The sequence below is a fragment of the Pipra filicauda genome, unplaced genomic scaffold, assembly GCF_003945595.2.
Source record: "Pipra filicauda isolate LSUMZ 115617 unplaced genomic scaffold, ASM394559v2 scaffold232_size1229904_pilon, whole genome shotgun sequence".
In the NCBI taxonomy this organism is placed as follows: domain Eukaryota; kingdom Metazoa; phylum Chordata; class Aves; order Passeriformes; family Pipridae; genus Pipra; species Pipra filicauda.
Genome location: NW_024104346.1, coordinates 380,297 through 396,626, shown reverse-complemented (window position 1 = coordinate 396,626; position 16,330 = coordinate 380,297). Strand labels below are relative to the sequence as shown.

Here is a 16,330-nt window from a genome sequence, read left to right as displayed (position 1 = left end):
GGTTTGGGGGGGATAGCACAGATCCCTTTGGCGGCCCCTCACCGCGACCCCCTCTCCTCTCCCCCCTCCCCAGCGTTTAGAAGAGGACAAAGCTGTGGGAACGATTAATCAAGTGGCTAATAAAGAAGTATAAATCCCCCGAGGAGCGTTGTGGTGCTGCTGCCGAGGAGCTGGCTCTGAGACAGCCACCGGGAGGGACGCGCCAGCCCCAGCCCTCCTCTCCTCTCCTTTCCTCGCCTCTCCTCGCCCCGACTGCGGCCACACGTGGTTCAGTCCAGCTGCAGAAGCTCAGAGCCTTCAATGCGGTGGGGATTTTTTTTTTGCCTGGGCTGAAAAAATTAAGGAGAAAAAAAAAAAAAGAAAAGCGCGAGCCGGACCTGCGTTGTTTTTTTTTTTTTCCCCTCCACCCCCCAACCTCTTTCCTTTCTCCTCTTCATCCAGCCGAGCCGAGGACTATCCCAATCGCCAAGGGGAAGGAAAAGGGGGGAAAACCCAGCAGCAAGAACCACCAACCCCCCAGCAGCACGCCCCATTCCTGCTGCCCTTTGACATGCAACCTTCCTGGGGATGGGAGCAGCCGGGATGCAGCTGCAGCTTCGGGAGGCACTGGGGGAAACTGGGAATCGTGGCTCTGATGCCGGTGGAGGTGAGCGCCTGGAGCCGGGTGCTGCTGCTCTCCGTGGGGCTCCTGGCTGGATCCGTGACGGGTAAGTGGCCACGGAGAAACCCGGCAACTTCGGGAGCTGGTTCCCCCCCCCCCCGGCTCCTTGAATGAAAGGAGCGCTGTTTTGGGGGCACGGAGGGGGGGTTGGGGTGTGTGGCACTGTGTGCACACACTGTCGTGTCGGCACATGCTTCCCTGGCGCGTTCAGCACCGAGGATATTTTCCTCAGCCCTTTGGACGATGTGGTTCCCTCGAGCATCCTTCGGGATTCGGGCGATGGGGCGATAAAAGGTGGCTTTGTGCGATCTCTCCCCGGTGGGTCGCATTCGGGCACAGTTGCTGTGTGTGATGGGCACGATGACTGTGAGAAATGCCAGCACGGTTTTCCCCCCTCTGTCTTTCCCTCGCATCTTAATTCAGTATTTCCCCACCCTGACAAAATAGATTTTTTGGATGCCTTGCATGAAGATGGAAGCACTTTCCTCTTCTTCCTCCTGCCTCCCGAGTTGAATATCCCTTGCAGAGGAGCTTTTTGGCCTCGGCACGGTGGTTTTTAGGAAACATGCACCTACTGACTGGAAGGAGAGCAGGAGAAGACTCGGATTCGGGGGCAGTTTGCTGCTGTCTCCCATCCCCTGTAGCAAAAGCGTGTGCAAGGGCTGAAGTTTTATTTCGGGTGTAAACAGCAAATATTTAGGGACTGTCCTTCTGGGTGTGTAGGAGGGGGAAGAGTGGGAGAGCCGAGTGTTTGGCAGTGCCTTCTCTCCACGCTGTGCAGTGCCCCGATTTTCCAAGAGTTTCCAAGGAACGTTGTCTCTTGTCTGCTGTATCCGAGGCTGGAGGAATGTGTGGCTGGTGGTGATGGGTACGAAAGCTCCCCGGGTTTTGAGGGGGGTGTTTTTTTTGGGGGGGGGGGGGAACTTTGTGTGTGAAATGCAACACTGATTTTATTATGTAAGGCAGATCTCCTTCGAGGGGGATGGAGAACGAGGATTAACTGCTCCTCCCGAGCGCTCTTGCAGTGGAGCTGAACAGTTTTGCTGACTGGAAGCGTGTTAGGAGAGGGTTATAAACCCACCCAAACAACCTGCAAGTCCTTATTAAGGGTGAATATTTATCGTGGTGAATATCCTTCCTGTCTCCAGCACGAACCTGTGCACAGAGGAAAAGCGTTCCAGCAGCTTCTGCTGTGCTTTTCTCACACGAGTAAACTGATGTGGAGGTACCTCAATTCCTGATTGACTCTCTCAGGGGTTTAGAGCTTCCTTTCTTCTTCTGAGCTGTCTGGAGCTTATTCAGGCTGGGTCTCCCACTCTGTACCTTGCAGAGGATGTAATCCTTTCTTCTCAGGCCCCTGCTCCCTTCTCTGTGGGTTTAGAGCCCTCTGTTCTGGATCCTTCACCCAGAGGTTGATGCTCTGTGTTGTTTTTCTTTGTGAGCAGAAGATCTGCAAGAGCTTTTTAGAGCTCAGATGTTTTTTTTTCCTCTGCATCAGAGCCAGAGGCACTGATCAATAGCTCTTCCTTTCCAATTCTGGCATCCCAGCAATGATCTTTTTGCCTGAGCAAGATGCCAACTTTGCAATCAGTGGCTCAGTGCTGGATGTGTTGTGATGTACCCGGAGTGAAGGCACCCCCCCTTTGCAGGTCTCTGGTGGGTTTTGGGGTGTAATCACTGCAAATCGGTTCAGTCTGGGCTGGGACTTCCAGCCCCTTTGCTGAGCAAACCCTGAACCTCTGGAGAACAAAGTTCCAGGAGGCTCCATGTCCAACCTCTCCCGTTGCCCGGGGTTGTGTGGGAAGCAATAACCAGGAGTTCCATAGTGTGGCAGCAGAGCTGTGTGTGTAGAACTGTCAATTAGTACTTCTGGCCGTCTGAAAAATAAAAAAGGGGAAGAAATCCTGCTCTCCCATCACATCAGCTGTGCCATGGGGGCACGTCCTGCTGCCCAAAAACGTCCTGCAGAGCCTGTGCTTCCCTCAGGGGCTGCTGTGCCAAGGAGGGATAACGGAGCTGTTTGGGATAACGAGCTGGAGGGAATGTGGTGCCTGGGATTGGGAATTCATGGGGTCTGTGGGTGCTGGGGGCAGAGGAGGTGGTCTGTGTGGTTCCCCTCTCAGTTTGAGGGGTGCAGTGATGGTTTCACACTGGTGGGATGTGCACAGGGATTTATCTTTGCCTGAGAGTCGCTGGTGGTCCGTGTGTGGCCTCTCGGAAATGAAACACGTGTGATAATCCCGAAATTCCATTTATTGACTGGCAGTCAGGTGGGCACAGGAGTGCTTTCTGTCCCTGCAGGGTGGTTAGCAGTGCCTCAGCAGCAGGAGGGGCATTTGGGGAGTGTGTTTTGTGTGTGTGTGTGTGGATGGACACAGATCAAATGTCTTTGGAAGGCCTGTTATAAAAGGGGCTCGATCCCATTATTTACACACCGTGCTTTGAGCTGGGTTAAGGAAGGGTGCACCAGCTTGAAACATCGTCTCCTCAGTTTAAACCCACTGCACTTCTCCTTTTTCTTGATGGAAACCAGTTTTTGGCAGGCTCCTGGTCTGAGGAGTGGGGGAGCAGGAAGCTGGTCACGAGTTTTGGGTCGGACTCTGAGATGAGCTCAGGCAGGGGGGTTTGGTTGCAGAGATTGAACCTGCACTGATAATTCAGTGAGGGACCATAATACAGGGTCACCTGAGGGACCACGAGGGGTTAAATAACATTCCCTGTGGGTTTAATGATGTGGGACCAGTGGGATAAATGGGAGCAGGGAGTTCAATAGGAGGTGGAGTCGGTTTACATCAAACTTCAGTTAAAGACCTGAGCTGGCACCAGAGTTGGGGTCTGTCCAGAGTCACATTATGAACCCTGAATGGGATACAGTAAACCCAGAATTTCTGTTTAAATCAACAGGCTTGTTGTCTGTTCCTTTGCCATAGTTACAGCCATGTGTAAAGCTGCTCACACCGTGGTTCCCAGGGAGGCACCCAGTGAAAATGATGTTCCCTTTCCCTTTAAGGATGGAAATTGGTGATTGTAGTTCTCCTCTTTGATGGTCTGTTGTGGCTCGTGGAAGGTGCTGGTGTGTGGTTGTGCTGCAGAGCCACAGAGGTGGGGCACAGGGACATCAGAGAGCACGTGGGCATCAATCCTGGTTGGGAGTCAGGAATTTTACTCAAAAAGTCCAGTAACTAAGGCATGATCCTGCTTGGGTTGTTGTTCAGAGAGGGGAATAAAGTCTCGTGGCTGTTTGTCAGAAAACAGGAGCTTGTGAGGGAGCAGGGGGAGGCTCAGATCAGCTCTGCCCAGGCAGTGTTCATGCAGGGCTGAGGAGCATTCCTGAGCATTCCCGAGCCCATGGTGTGATCCAGGCAGGATCTGTTGTAAATCAGCCCTTTATTTTGTTCTGTGGCCTTTAATCTCTGCTGTCCTCAGTGAAGAACATCCCCATGGAGCAGGTTTTCCCTGGAAGTGTGTGCCCATGAGGATGGGGGAAGAGCAGCCCTTGCCTGGAAGGCTCCTGAGCAGGAGCCACGACTCTGCTTCCAGCTTGGGCTGTTTGCTCACAACTCATGGAACCACAGAACCATTTAGGTTGGAAAAGACCTTTAAGATCACCCAGTCCAACCATTAACCAAGGTCCACCCTGCAGATGATTTCCCTTCTCCTCATTCCTTGGATACCTGTCAGGATGGGTGTGGGAATGTGATCCAGATGATCTGCCCTGGGTCCCTGTGGATCCCCCCTTTGCCAGGGGGTTTTGGGGCTCAGGGAGAGGTTGAGCTGTTGCTCAGGTCCCATCTGTGCCCCAGAGAGGGCACTTCCCTGGGCAGGAGTGACTGTGCCTCGTTGTCCTTCACTTGTCCCCAAAAGTAGCTTTAATTCCTGGCCCCCTGTTTGCTGTTCACCACTTCCACCAGTGCTCCAAGGCTTTCCAGCCATGGAATTACTGTGTGCTGCTTGTTGCCTTGCTCTGGCTCCTGAGAGGCCACTTGTTTGGGCAATGCCAAATTTCACAGCTGTGCTTGTGTTCCTGCTGGTGCCCCCCCCCCCAAGCCCTGCTTGGATTTGGCCTGGATCTTGACCAGAGGAAATTGTTATGATGATGTGGAGGGTGAGTTTGGGGGCAAGGTCAGGCAGCCTTAACTCTCTTTGTGTCCACAGTGTTGCAAAAAAATTCCTCCTGGCTCCATTTTTATCAGGAGTATCCCGAGACACAGGGCTGGAGTAATTTTTCCTGGGCTTTGGTGAAATTCTGACAAAGCTGTGCTCAGCTGAGTGGATTTTAAATAACACTTCTTTACTCTCCTCCGTGTTTTTGGGCACTGGGAAGGTTCAGGAATGCCATGGATGCTGCACTTTGCCTGCAATACACCTGATGCAGTGCAGTAACCTGCAAACTGTCCGTGCTGCTGCCGTGCCCTGGGGTGGCACAGGGGGCTGAGGGGGGTTCGTGTGGGATTGGGAAAATCCCATGGATTAAAGAAATCAAATGAATTCTGTTCCAGTGTCTTTGCAGCCAGCAGGGATGGAGGCTGCAGGGAGCTTGGGATGGGAACTGTACCTCCCTTGCAGGAAAGTGGAAGACTTTTTGGGGTGTTTTCCTTCTTTTTTTTTTTTTAATGGGACTTCCCAGTGGGCAGTGTGGGGTTTGTCCTCTCTTCCCAGTGTCAGGTGCATTCCCTCATCCAGCTCCTTCCAGTGATTTTCTGTCCTCTCCCTGGAGTGATGAACTGCCTGGTTTTCTGTACTGGATGAAAAGGGAACTTTGGGGCTGTGTCAGAGTCCTGCTGGGGATTTCTGAGAGCTCCAGATAATCCTGGAGTGGGGAGATCTGGTGCTCCCTGGCTCTCACTGGAGGAGCAGGATCCGTAACCGTGAGGGCTGGAGCAGCTGTGGTTGCCAGGGAGATGTGTGAGAGGGGAGTAATTAAAAAATTAAATCCTTCCCCACTATTGACTGCAAAAATCTGCTGGAGAAATGAACTGGTGGCCTACATTTGGGGGAGCTGGAGGAAGTGGGACAGGACCTGCAGGGCCATCCGTGCGAGATGTGGCACCAGAGTGTTGATGGAGTGGTGCAGTCAGCTCAGCTGGGCCTGACCTGTGCAGAGAGGGGCAAGCACATGGAATTCCGGGATCACTGAGGTTGGAAAAGACCTCCAAAACCATGGAGTGCCCCCTGTGACCCACCCCCACCTTGTCCCCCAGCCCAGAGCACTCAGTGCCACCTCCAGTCCTTCCTTGGGCACCTCCAGGGCTGGGCACTCCAAACCTCCCTGGGCAGCCCCTGCCAATGCCTGACCACCCTTTCCATGGAGAAATTCCTGCTGGATGCACCTGGAGTCAGCCCTTGCCTGGCAGAGTGAACAATCTCAGCTATCCACAAGTCCTGGATATAATTCTTGAGTGAAGGTGGGTGGAAACCACAACCCAGAGGGACTTTCTGCCCACCCAGCTGGAATTTGGCTTCTCAAGCCGGGCTTGGCCAAGGACAAGAGGCAGGAAAGGCCCCCAGTGTCTCCAGGACACAGCTCTGGACCTTCAGCAGCCGTGCAGGACTCGGGGGCTGGAGCTGCAGCCAAGATCTCACGGGAGAAACCCTCAACCCTCGCTGCCCTTTGGAATTTGTCGTTCCCGGTGTCCTCAGGAGGCAGCTCTTCCTCTCCAGCCAGCCAGAAGGAATTCTACAGCGTCCTAGATCCTGCTGGGAATGATTTTTCCCCTTCCCTTCCTGGAAGAAGGCATTTCCTCCTCCTGCTGCAGCAGTTTGTGCCCAGAGATGATGTGCTGGAAGGTGGGAGGCAGAGCCAGGTATGGAAAAGCTCAGCCAGGGTCACCCAGCAGGGCCAGGAACGGAGCAGATCTCACTCCTGGGAGTCCTTACACCCTGAATATCACCTCAGAAATGCCCCAGTGCTGCTCCTGAGGGGGTTTTGGAGCTGCTGCCTGGCTGGGATGAGGTTTGATGCCGAGCTCTTTGACTGTGGTTCCGCTGAAACAGAACAATTTCTCAATCCATTCATCAAAATGTCTGCAGTTCCCCTTTCAAGGCAGATAAAACAACAATGAATATCAAATAAAGGTGTCTTTATCTGGAACGTTTGAAAACCAAAGGAAGAGAAGATTTGTTCTTTTGGCCTCTGACTTGCACGAGGATGTGGAGTCTGCTCTGTCTTAATAAAATGGCTTTATTTGGGTTCCTCAGTGCCACCCGAATTTCTCTCAGTGTGGAGATTTTAAACCTGTTTCTAGCTGTCAGCTCAGTGCAGACCAAGAGACTTCCACCAGCCCATGGTCACAGGCTGATAATCCCAGAGCCAGTTGTCCTGGGAGGTGCAAGGAAAGCTGAGTTAATCCCAGCTGGAGGATTAACCAGCCCGGGGGATTTTCTGGCTCAGTGCTCTCCTGTTATTTGCACACTCTCTGCACTTGGAGCCCAGGTCTTGCTGCTCCCCTTGGCTGTTGGCACCTGGAGACCCCTCAGGGTGGGAGCTTTGGGCCCCATGTCCCTTCTCCCCCTGGAATTTGCAAAATCCTCCACTGATTTACAGCTTTATTCTGCAGAGAGAGAGAGAGAGAGAGAGAACTTGGGGTGTTTGTGAGGAGCTTTCAGCAGGTACAGATTGCACCACGTTGATGAGCTGCTCAGGTTTCCTGCTCTTGGGTCTCTCCCTTGATTGCATGGAGTGAATTCAACCATTTCATGCACAATTTGGGATTAATTGTGAGTGACATTTTGGAGCTGGAAGTTGTCTGTCTGCTGCTGAACTTCTTGTCAAAAAAGTCAGGAATAAAATCAAGTGCAGGGTTTGCAGGGGTTGCTCTGCTCCTCTTGCAATTGGTGTGGAATTGCCTTTACAGTTTTTATATGTTTATATCCACTTTTATATGTTTATATCCACATTTTAGCCAAACCTGCAGATTGTAAAGCACAAAGTACTCAGTAGAGATGGTACAGTAGGAGATTTATACTGAGAACTCGCCAGAAGCACCAGGGGATTGGATACTGGTCTTTGGAAAAGCAGGATATTGGCAGAAAGGATGGTCTGGACCTTTTGAGTTTAACCTGCCCCAGACTCTGCCTTTGAAGCAGAGTTGTTTAAATTATGTGAACTTCAGCTTCTTGTCTACAGAGGGGAAAACCAGTACAGTCCTAATAGTATTATCTAGTTAATTATGAAGATGAATGTCTCTGGGATGGCAGAGATCAAATGGAGAACTTGTTTGCTTATTATAGTTCCTGTTATTTATCAGCAGTTTATGAATATATTTTTTTTTTTCAGTTAAAGCAGTGAAAGCAGAGTTGGAAATAGGTTGTTTGGTTTTTTTTAATGGCATTTATGTCACTGGTGTTGGAGTCAGATGGTCTGAGGTGGAGAAAGAGCAGGATGAGTTGGGCTTCCTTCATATCTGAGGAGGAGCTTTCCAGCACGGAATGATGTGCTGTAAAAAATAGAACTAATGTGGTGTGATGGCTTGCACAGGATGTTCTGGGCTTCATCCTGGTCCCCAGTCCTGCCCCCTCCATGTCTTTAAATCCATTCCTGGCAGCAGGATTGTCCCCTCTCCTCTCTGCAGGGCAGGACCTGTTGGATGCTCATCCATGGTGAGCAGTTCAGGCTGGAGGGACAGCAAATTGCAGCTCATTTCTGCTCTGACAAAGGCACCACTCCATGTCCCTTTTCCCTTTGAGCCACCAAGTAATAACACCAAGTTATTTGCTCCCAGAAAGGAGCTCTCCTTCCAAAGGATAATGGAGCTGGTGCTTTTCCAAAGCCGAGGCCGCTCCCGAAGGCGGTTCCTGCCTCGTGCAGCACGTTGTTGATGTGCCTCTGTTGTTGCTTTGTCTCCATCAGGGAAAGGTCAGACACTGCTCCTGACTCTGCACATCTGGCAGGAGCCATCCCCAGATGTTCCATTAGAGTGAAGCACCCCTTGCAGGAGGAGTCGGGCCGTTAAAATTAAAATTAAAACTAAAATAAGGTTCACCTGCTGAGGTAACGAGGGGTTTGAAGGATGGGCAGTTTGTCCCTGAGAGGGTTGGGGGCTTTGTTCCCAAGGTGGGGGCTTTGTTCCCAAGGTGGGGGCTTTGTTCCCAAGGTGGGGGCTTTGTTCCCAAGGTGGGGGCTTTGTTCCCAAGGTGGGGACTTCATTCCCAGGGTGAGGACTTGGTTCCCAGTTGGGTTTAACCCAGCTGCTGGAGGCAGCAACCCCGGACTGGCCACAGGGACAATCTGACCCCTCTGAGGGTTGTTCCCCCCTCTGAGGCTCCACTTCCCTTTCCTCAGGCTCTGGTGGCCTGTCCTGCACATCCTGTAGCTCTTCAAAGGCTGGGAAAACCCCTGGATTGGAATTTCTGTTCTTTGGCTGGTTGCTTTAATGAAAATGCCTCAACACCCCCCACTCCTTTTTTGCCCACGGAGGGCTCTCAGCTGAGAATTTCCCCCCCTCCTTTTCCATGAGGGCAGTGAACAAATGAGACTTTTGACAAAAAAACACCCAATTTGAACCTCCAAGTCGATTCCATTCACCCCTTGTTAAGCCCTTGATTGAGAGCTCTGTAGATTGGAGAAGAAAGGTATCGATCTGCTTTGGGGGATTGAAAACTGAGATTAAGTGGAATATGTCTATGGGCCAAAATGAGCTTTTAAATGAATGGAGGAGGCAAAAGAAAAAAATAAAATAGTACAGTCTGATGTTGAGAGAAATGAGTTGTGAGTTTCTCGTGTGTGGATGGAGGTCACAGGATGCAGGAACTCTGTGGGAATAATTTGGATTTTCACACGGATCCTCCGAAGGAGTGGGAATATTTGTCACTGAAGATTAGAGAAATTCTCGTGCTTGGTATTAAATTGGATCAGAACAGGACAAAAATGAGTGTGGTTTTTGGAGCAGCAGAGCACCCAGCAGTTGCTGATAACTTTTCTGTGCACTCTCAACTTCAGGTGACTTTCCTTGATTGCTCAAGGTGACAGGGAGGCATCAGGCAATAAATATAAATATCAAGTGCTGCACCACTTAAAGGAAGCGAATCTGAAAGTGCTGTTAAGGGAATCAAGCAAAAATTGGATTTACATCCTAACAAAAATTCCTGGGAGAGATGGCTTTTTGTAATTCAAATACACAATAATACAAGTGTGAGCTGCTGGAATACAAGTGCCTGGCAAAAGGGGTTTGTTGGGAGATCTCAAAGCACTTGTAAACACACACTTTGTGGGGGGAATGAGAATTGTGGTGCAGGAGTGAAGAGCTTTTAGTGAGTGCTTGTTCTGAGTGGTGTTTTTAATTTATTTTCTATCTGGAGGTGCAAGACTGTGGTGATGGTGATTAACTGAAGTAGTTCCTTCTGTGTCACTTTGCACAGAATTTGTGTGTGTGTGTCCCTGTTCTGAGCCCTGGGTGCTGAAAAGGGGCCTCCCTGCAGCTCCTAAAAGGGGATTTGTGTAACTCCTGAGCTTTCCATGGGGGAAAAAATGCCTGAAAATCCACCCAGATGGGTAAAAATACAAACTAGAACCTAAAACGTGGTGGGGAGGGGGAAAAGAACCCTCTTGCAAGTCCCTCAGAGCAGGTTCTGAGGGAATGCCACAAAAATGTGAGCATTTTTATAGATATTTGGGCTGGGGGTGAGGAAAAATGAAATTTCCACTGAGTTCATCTTAGAGATGCACAGGGAAAATAAGAGTAAAATTTGAAGAAGGTTTTGGATCATCCTGAACGTTTTCATTGAGGTTTGGGCTCCCAGGGCAAGATCTTCAAGGATATTTAGATGCTTAAATAAATGTAGACTTGCCCAGTGGGGGTTATGAGGGGGATCTGTTCACTGCCCAGCTCAGGTGTGTTTGTGAGGGCTCCAGGACATCTGTCTGGAGTTATAAAAGCTGTATATATATAATATATATGGATATAAAACCCTGTCTGTGGGTTATAAAAAATATTTGTAAACCTGGTCGACTGAAGTTCCTTTTGAAAAGGGACTTGTGAACTCGAGTGAACTCACCTTGGGTTGGTGAAATGGGTCCCAAAGGTCCCTTTGAGCCCTTCCCACAGGTCCAGGCTCATTCCAGGTTCCACTTTAGTGCCTTAACCACGTGTTGAACCCTCATTTTTGAGGGTAGCTCTTGGTCTCCGAGGACAAAGTGCAGCAGTGGGGGGGGTGAAGCCCTTCCCTGTTCCCAGAGCAGATGCAGCATTCCCTGGCTCACCTGGAAACGGGGTCCAGGAGCACTCAAAGGGGGATTTCCCAGACAGGCTGTGGCTGCTCCATCCCTGGAAGTGTCCAAGGAGCACCCTGGGATGGTCAGAGGGCTCTTTAATGTCCCTTCCAGCCCAAACAATCGGATTCCTTGACTGAACCAGAGGATGTTGGAGGCACTGAGAGGCCACGAGGGGAAATCCCAGGAATAGCCAGCGAGGCTGTTCCTCCCTCCAGAGGCAGCTCAGGGAGAAAATGCATTAATTGGTTAATGCTTGTGGAGTGCTCTGAAGATGGAAATAGCTCTGTTGAGTGCCTGGTGTCATTATTCTGCTGACAATGGCTGTGCAGAGGAGTCCTGGCGCTGAGGGAACAGCCCAAATTGATTAAGAGACAATTTCCAACGAGGAAAGTTTTGAAGGAAGGAAGGAAATTATATCCCTGGAGGAGAGGCCGTTCTGGCTGAATATTGGGATAACTGTGGTGCTTCTTGGAGCTGAGCAAATGATTTCAAAGCCCTGGGTTCCTGCTTTCCCGGGGAGTTGTGCAGCTGGGGGCCTCTGGCAGATAATTGCTGGTCTTTGGGGTGGTGACCAGTGGCCTTGGAATTGTTGGGAGTCCATTTGTTTGGGCTCGTTGGGAATGTGAAGGTCACAGAGTTTGAAAAGTGACTTGTGAAAAAATCCGAGGGCACTCAGGAAACTGGGCTGGAGGATTGGGATGGGAGGGATGGGAGAGCTGTCCCCCTGCTTGTCCCCCTGCTTGTCCCCCTGCTGGGGAGGAATTAGGAATTTAAATTCCTCATCAGAATTGGCCAAGCAAAGTTTTCTTTGTTGTGCACATGGGAAATGTTTTCAGATGCCAAATCCATTGCCATCCCCTGCACGTTGGATCAGGTGCTGTGTGAAGCAGTTTATGTGCCTGTGTCTCCCCCAACTTGAGTTACTGCAAATAAAATGCACTATTTTTGAAGATCACTGGCTATAAATAGTCAGGAAAATGTGTCATTAATGTGTCTTGATGAACACAGGCTTCCCTAATACTTCGGTGCCGCTCATATTAAAAATAATGTGTTACCAGGGATTTCCTAAATGCTTTTTATAACAACTCCAAAGTCATTTTTTTTAATATCTTCTATTATTAGCCCTTGAGCCCTCCTGCCTCCGCTTCTGCCAGCGAAACAGGAGGGAATCCACCTCCCTTTCTTCTCCCCACGTGTGAGTCTTTACTCCTGAACACGTCCTGGTGTCTGGCTGTGGGTCTGTTGGCACTGTGAGCTTTGCAGGTGGTGCAGAAATCTGCAGGAGGGATTGGGAAGGATGCAGGGAACACCTGGGGAAGGATGCAGGAAGGACACCTGGAATGGCCAAGCCTCCCTTTCCTGTGCAGGTATTTGTGGATCCCAACTGGGAGTGACTCGGTTGGAGCTTTTGCTGGGGAGCTCCAAGGTCAGCAGTGTGAGCAGGAATCCCAAACACGTGCAGGAAATCAGCATAACTGTCCAATAAAATCTTTGTGGTTGGGAAAGGAAGGGAGAACTCATGGGAAAAACTAAATGCAGTCTTGGAGCATCTTTTGTTCCTCTCTTCTTCCCACTTGGGAAGCCCTTCAGATGGAATTGTTTAGCCAAGGCTGGACCAAAGCCTGAGTGTGAGAGAGCTCTGCAATAAGTCTGAGAGCCTGGGCAGCACTAACAGGGGCAAAGTGATGACAGAGTGGGAGTGAGAGGCTGCTGGATGGCAGGGAAGGAATGTCTGTCTCCCAGAGGACTGTGCTGCTTTCAGGAAGGATGTGTTTGATTTGCAGTATTTTGCCATCCTGCTGAAAACTCCCAGACTGCTGAGCTGGGCTTATAACTCTTCCTGCCTTGGCACTGGTGGCACGAGCTGAATTCAGATAAAATGCACTTTTTTTTGCCCTTACATTCTGCACCCTGTGTTCAGAGAGGAGCAGGCCCAGGCTGTGTGAGATGGAAATCATCCCCTTGCTGATGCTCCTGGGGGCACCGGCCTTTGATGAAGTCGTGGTTAATGGAATGACTCTGCATTATTTATTACCCAGAAGGCTTTGATGGGAGACTGGAGGTGAAGTTCAGACTCTGAGCAGGTGAATATTTAGGGAAACAAGGGTCAGGTTTCTCAAGTGTGGAGGTGCTTTCCCTGTTTGTTCACTTAAATTGTGTGAGCAGGAGTCAGAGCTGGGCTGGGAGGAAACCACTCACTGTTTGGGGTTGGCTGTAATGAGCTTGTAAACCACCATGTGAGGAAGCCTAATTAGTGGCTGATAAATGATTCAAGCCGGTAAACATCGGGAAAAGGAATATTTAGATGGCAGATCAAACAATGTTTAAAAAAATCGGAGTGTCTGGGCTTGAGGAGCTGGAGGCAGTGAAGGGGAATGGCTCTGGGGTAAGGAGAGAACACTGGGAATGTGCTGGTGGACAGGCAGGGTTGCTGTTTCCTGGTGTTTTGGGGCCAGGGTGGAATTGTGTTTGTGTGGCTGCAGGATATGGATTGCAGCTTTCTGGGGGAAAAGGTTTTTTCATGTCCATCTGTTTCGTGGAACAACACGAAATAACATTTCTGCCTAAGCTCCAATAACTAAAGAAAATGGCAATACCCCAAACTCTGCTGCATTAGGGGAGGAGACAGCCCCATCTCCTGGATAAATTGGGCTGCTGAGAGCAAGCCCAGCGTGTGTGATGTGCTGTTTGTTCCTCCTGGGTTGTGCAGTGACCATGCATCAGCATTTGCTAAATTAGATTTCATTTCTGCTGAGGAACAAAGTGCATCAACTTACATTTCCGAAGCACTTCAGAAATAAATTCAGTTTTCCCTCTCTCTCAAGTGTTTCTTCCTTCAATATTAACGTGGTGTGAATGCACAGAGTGAAAATTCTCCCTGGCTTTACACCCCCCCTGCATCTGGCCTGGGAAGTCTCAGGAATTTGAAAGCAGGTGGAAGATGCTTTTCTGTACTTGTTTCCTTTGCACTTGTAATGTCAGGCTGTGCCTCTGTTTATTATTTACCTTCTGACAACTCTAAGATTTGCAGTGACACAGTTTGAATGTACAAGTTTACCTGAGTCTGGAGCTGCAGAAATTTTATACCCAGCAGGGGCTGGGGGGGGTGCAGCAGCCAGGGCAGCTCCTCCTGGGTGTAAGTGTGGATAATTTGGAGGAAATGACAAAATTCTGTTGCTCTGAATGTGCTGCCTCCAGTCCTGGAGCTGGTACTGCCCAGAGAACTCTGGGGGTTGGAGTAGGAGGATGTTCCTGCCTTCTTCTTTCGTGGCAAGAGGCTGATCAATGCCCAAAGCAAAGCTGGAGGGGTTTGCAACTCTCCTGCTGGAGCCAGAGGCAGCCAGAGCTGTGTTCAGCTGGTGTTTGGGTTGTGCTGAGGTGTCTGCTCGTGCTCAGGGTTGCAGGGTGGGCACTGACTGGGTGTCAGGAGGTGCCCGTGGTTGGGATGCAGCTCTTCCATCATCTCCCTGTGCAGGAGCCCTGTGTGAAGCCCATCAGTCTGGGGACACTGTTGAAGCAGTTCATTGCACAAACCAGCTGTTGGAAGTGGAGACTGGTTAAGGCAACTTGTAAAAAAAAAAACAAACCTGAAAGAAATGAAGGATCATCAGTGGATTAATGTTGGGAAGGGGCCGTGCCCCAGATGGAGACGTTTCTCTGCAAAGCCTCGTGTGTGGGTTCCCTTAAAGGTTGGACTTGATCATCTGGGAGGTCTTTTGCCACCTGAATGATTCCTTGGGTTGTGTTTTTTCCCTCTGCTTTGGATGGTGATCCCTTTGGAGAAGGGCTCTGTGCCCTGGGCAGTAACTCCATCGTCCTTGGCTGGAAGCTGGAAGTGCTGCTGCACTAAACCCACCCTGCTGCATTCCTTGGAAGGTCCACTCTGCTGCTAAACCCCTCTCCTGCTAAACCCCTCTCCTGATAAACCCCTCTCCTGCTAAACCCCTCTCCTGCTAAACCCCTCTCCTGCTGAACCCCTCTCCAGAACTGGGAGCAGCAGGAGGCCCTGGCAGAGTAGAGCTGGGCTCAGCTCTGTGCCCAGTCTGGGCATCTCCATCCCAAACTGGGACACGTGCCCACAAACCCAGCTCTGGGGTGAGCCCCTGGGGGTGTTCCCCCTTCAGGAAGTGAGTCCATGGATAACAGCAGTAGAAGCTGGAATATCTGCATAAATACACCTGGAATGAGCCACCAGAGCTGAGATAAAGGGCAGGGCTGGGGGGGCTGATGGGAGGGAAGCTGCAGAGTTCCCCTCTCCTGAAGTGCCTCCTGTGAGACTTCAGGGTTGGAGAGAATGTGCCAGAAATTCTGGACGAATGTTGTTTCCTCTGTCAAATAAAAATCCACCTGGAACTTTATAGCCCAGGCACTGGCATTGCCCTTTCATATCTTCCCACTTATTCCTGCTCCTGGGCCAAAGGGATAAAGAGAATTGTTTCTGCAATCTGCAGAGGAGAGTTGAGTGTTTTCCTCCTCGTGTATGTTAAATTTTAGATAAGGTTTTTGTCAGTCAAGCCTGAGCTGAACTAACTCAAAGCTGGCAGCAAATTACAGAATGCAGGAATTCTCCCGGGCTCCCTGACTTCTTCCAGCAGTGTCCAATATAAATGAAGTTCCCTCCTATTACAGCTGATGGGGAATAGATTATTTCCCAGTTTGTCAGACCTTCCTCTGTTTGCAAGGAGCAGTTTTGTTTTATCTGAGTCCAGAGCACCCCTGGGTCGACGTCGTGAACGTGCAAATATCTCAGTGGATTAATTTGAGAACCTCATAGGACCTGTTTTCCTGCTATATTTTTGTTTTCCTCAGTTGGGTTTATGTCCATATTTCTGGCCTTCTGTGCAAGGATGGTGTGAGTTTATGTTGATTTTGGAGCTGGTTGCCTTCCCCATGACCTTGGAAGTGTTGGGAACGTGGTGCCTCTGACCTTGAATGTATTTTGTGGCCTTCCCACAGCCTTGGGAGCTTTGATCCCATGGGGAAACAGAGGGATGGAGCCTCTTTAACTTCCCAATTTCCTCAAATTGCCCTGATGAATTTAGGATTCAAATAAGAACTGTGCAGGAGGGGCAGTTCCAGTTGCTCTGGTTGGAGGAAAGATGGTTTGGTGGGAACTGGAGACAACTGAGCTGGTGGAATTGTTTCACTGGATTTCCACTGTGGATTTGTTTCTGGACAAAGAAAAAAAAGCATTTTGGGGGCTCAAATCTTTTGCATAATGAAAGGAATAAAGGAATAAAAAGGCCAGTCTGCAAATGTGAGAACAAAGTCTGTGACAGGCAGGCAGAGCCCATCAGGCATTCCACAGGAGAGGCCAAGGGTTCAGAACTAAGAAAAGAGGGGCTGAGCTGAGCCAGTTGACTGAAATGCCACCTCTGCCGGCAGCATTGGCAGGACAAAAGTTGGTTTGGGGTGAAAAATGCCCAGAAAAAAAAAGGGGTATTTCTATCTTGGTGTGT

General features: G+C 50.1%; 1 protein-coding gene across 2 annotated transcripts in view; it reads left to right on the top strand.

The window, feature by feature from the left end:
- The first annotated feature begins 391 nt into the window (after positions 1–391).
- The window catches only part of CSMD2 (CUB and Sushi multiple domains 2), a 249,974-nt gene continuing 234,035 nt past the window's right edge, over positions 392–16,330 (top strand). For both annotated transcript variants that reach the window (XM_039381590.1, XM_039381589.1), the window contains exon 1: positions 392–707. In XM_039381590.1, coding sequence (XP_039237524.1) covers positions 551–707 — 157 coding nt within the window. In that variant the 5' untranslated portion in view covers positions 392–550. The remainder of the gene's footprint in view (positions 708–16,330) is intronic.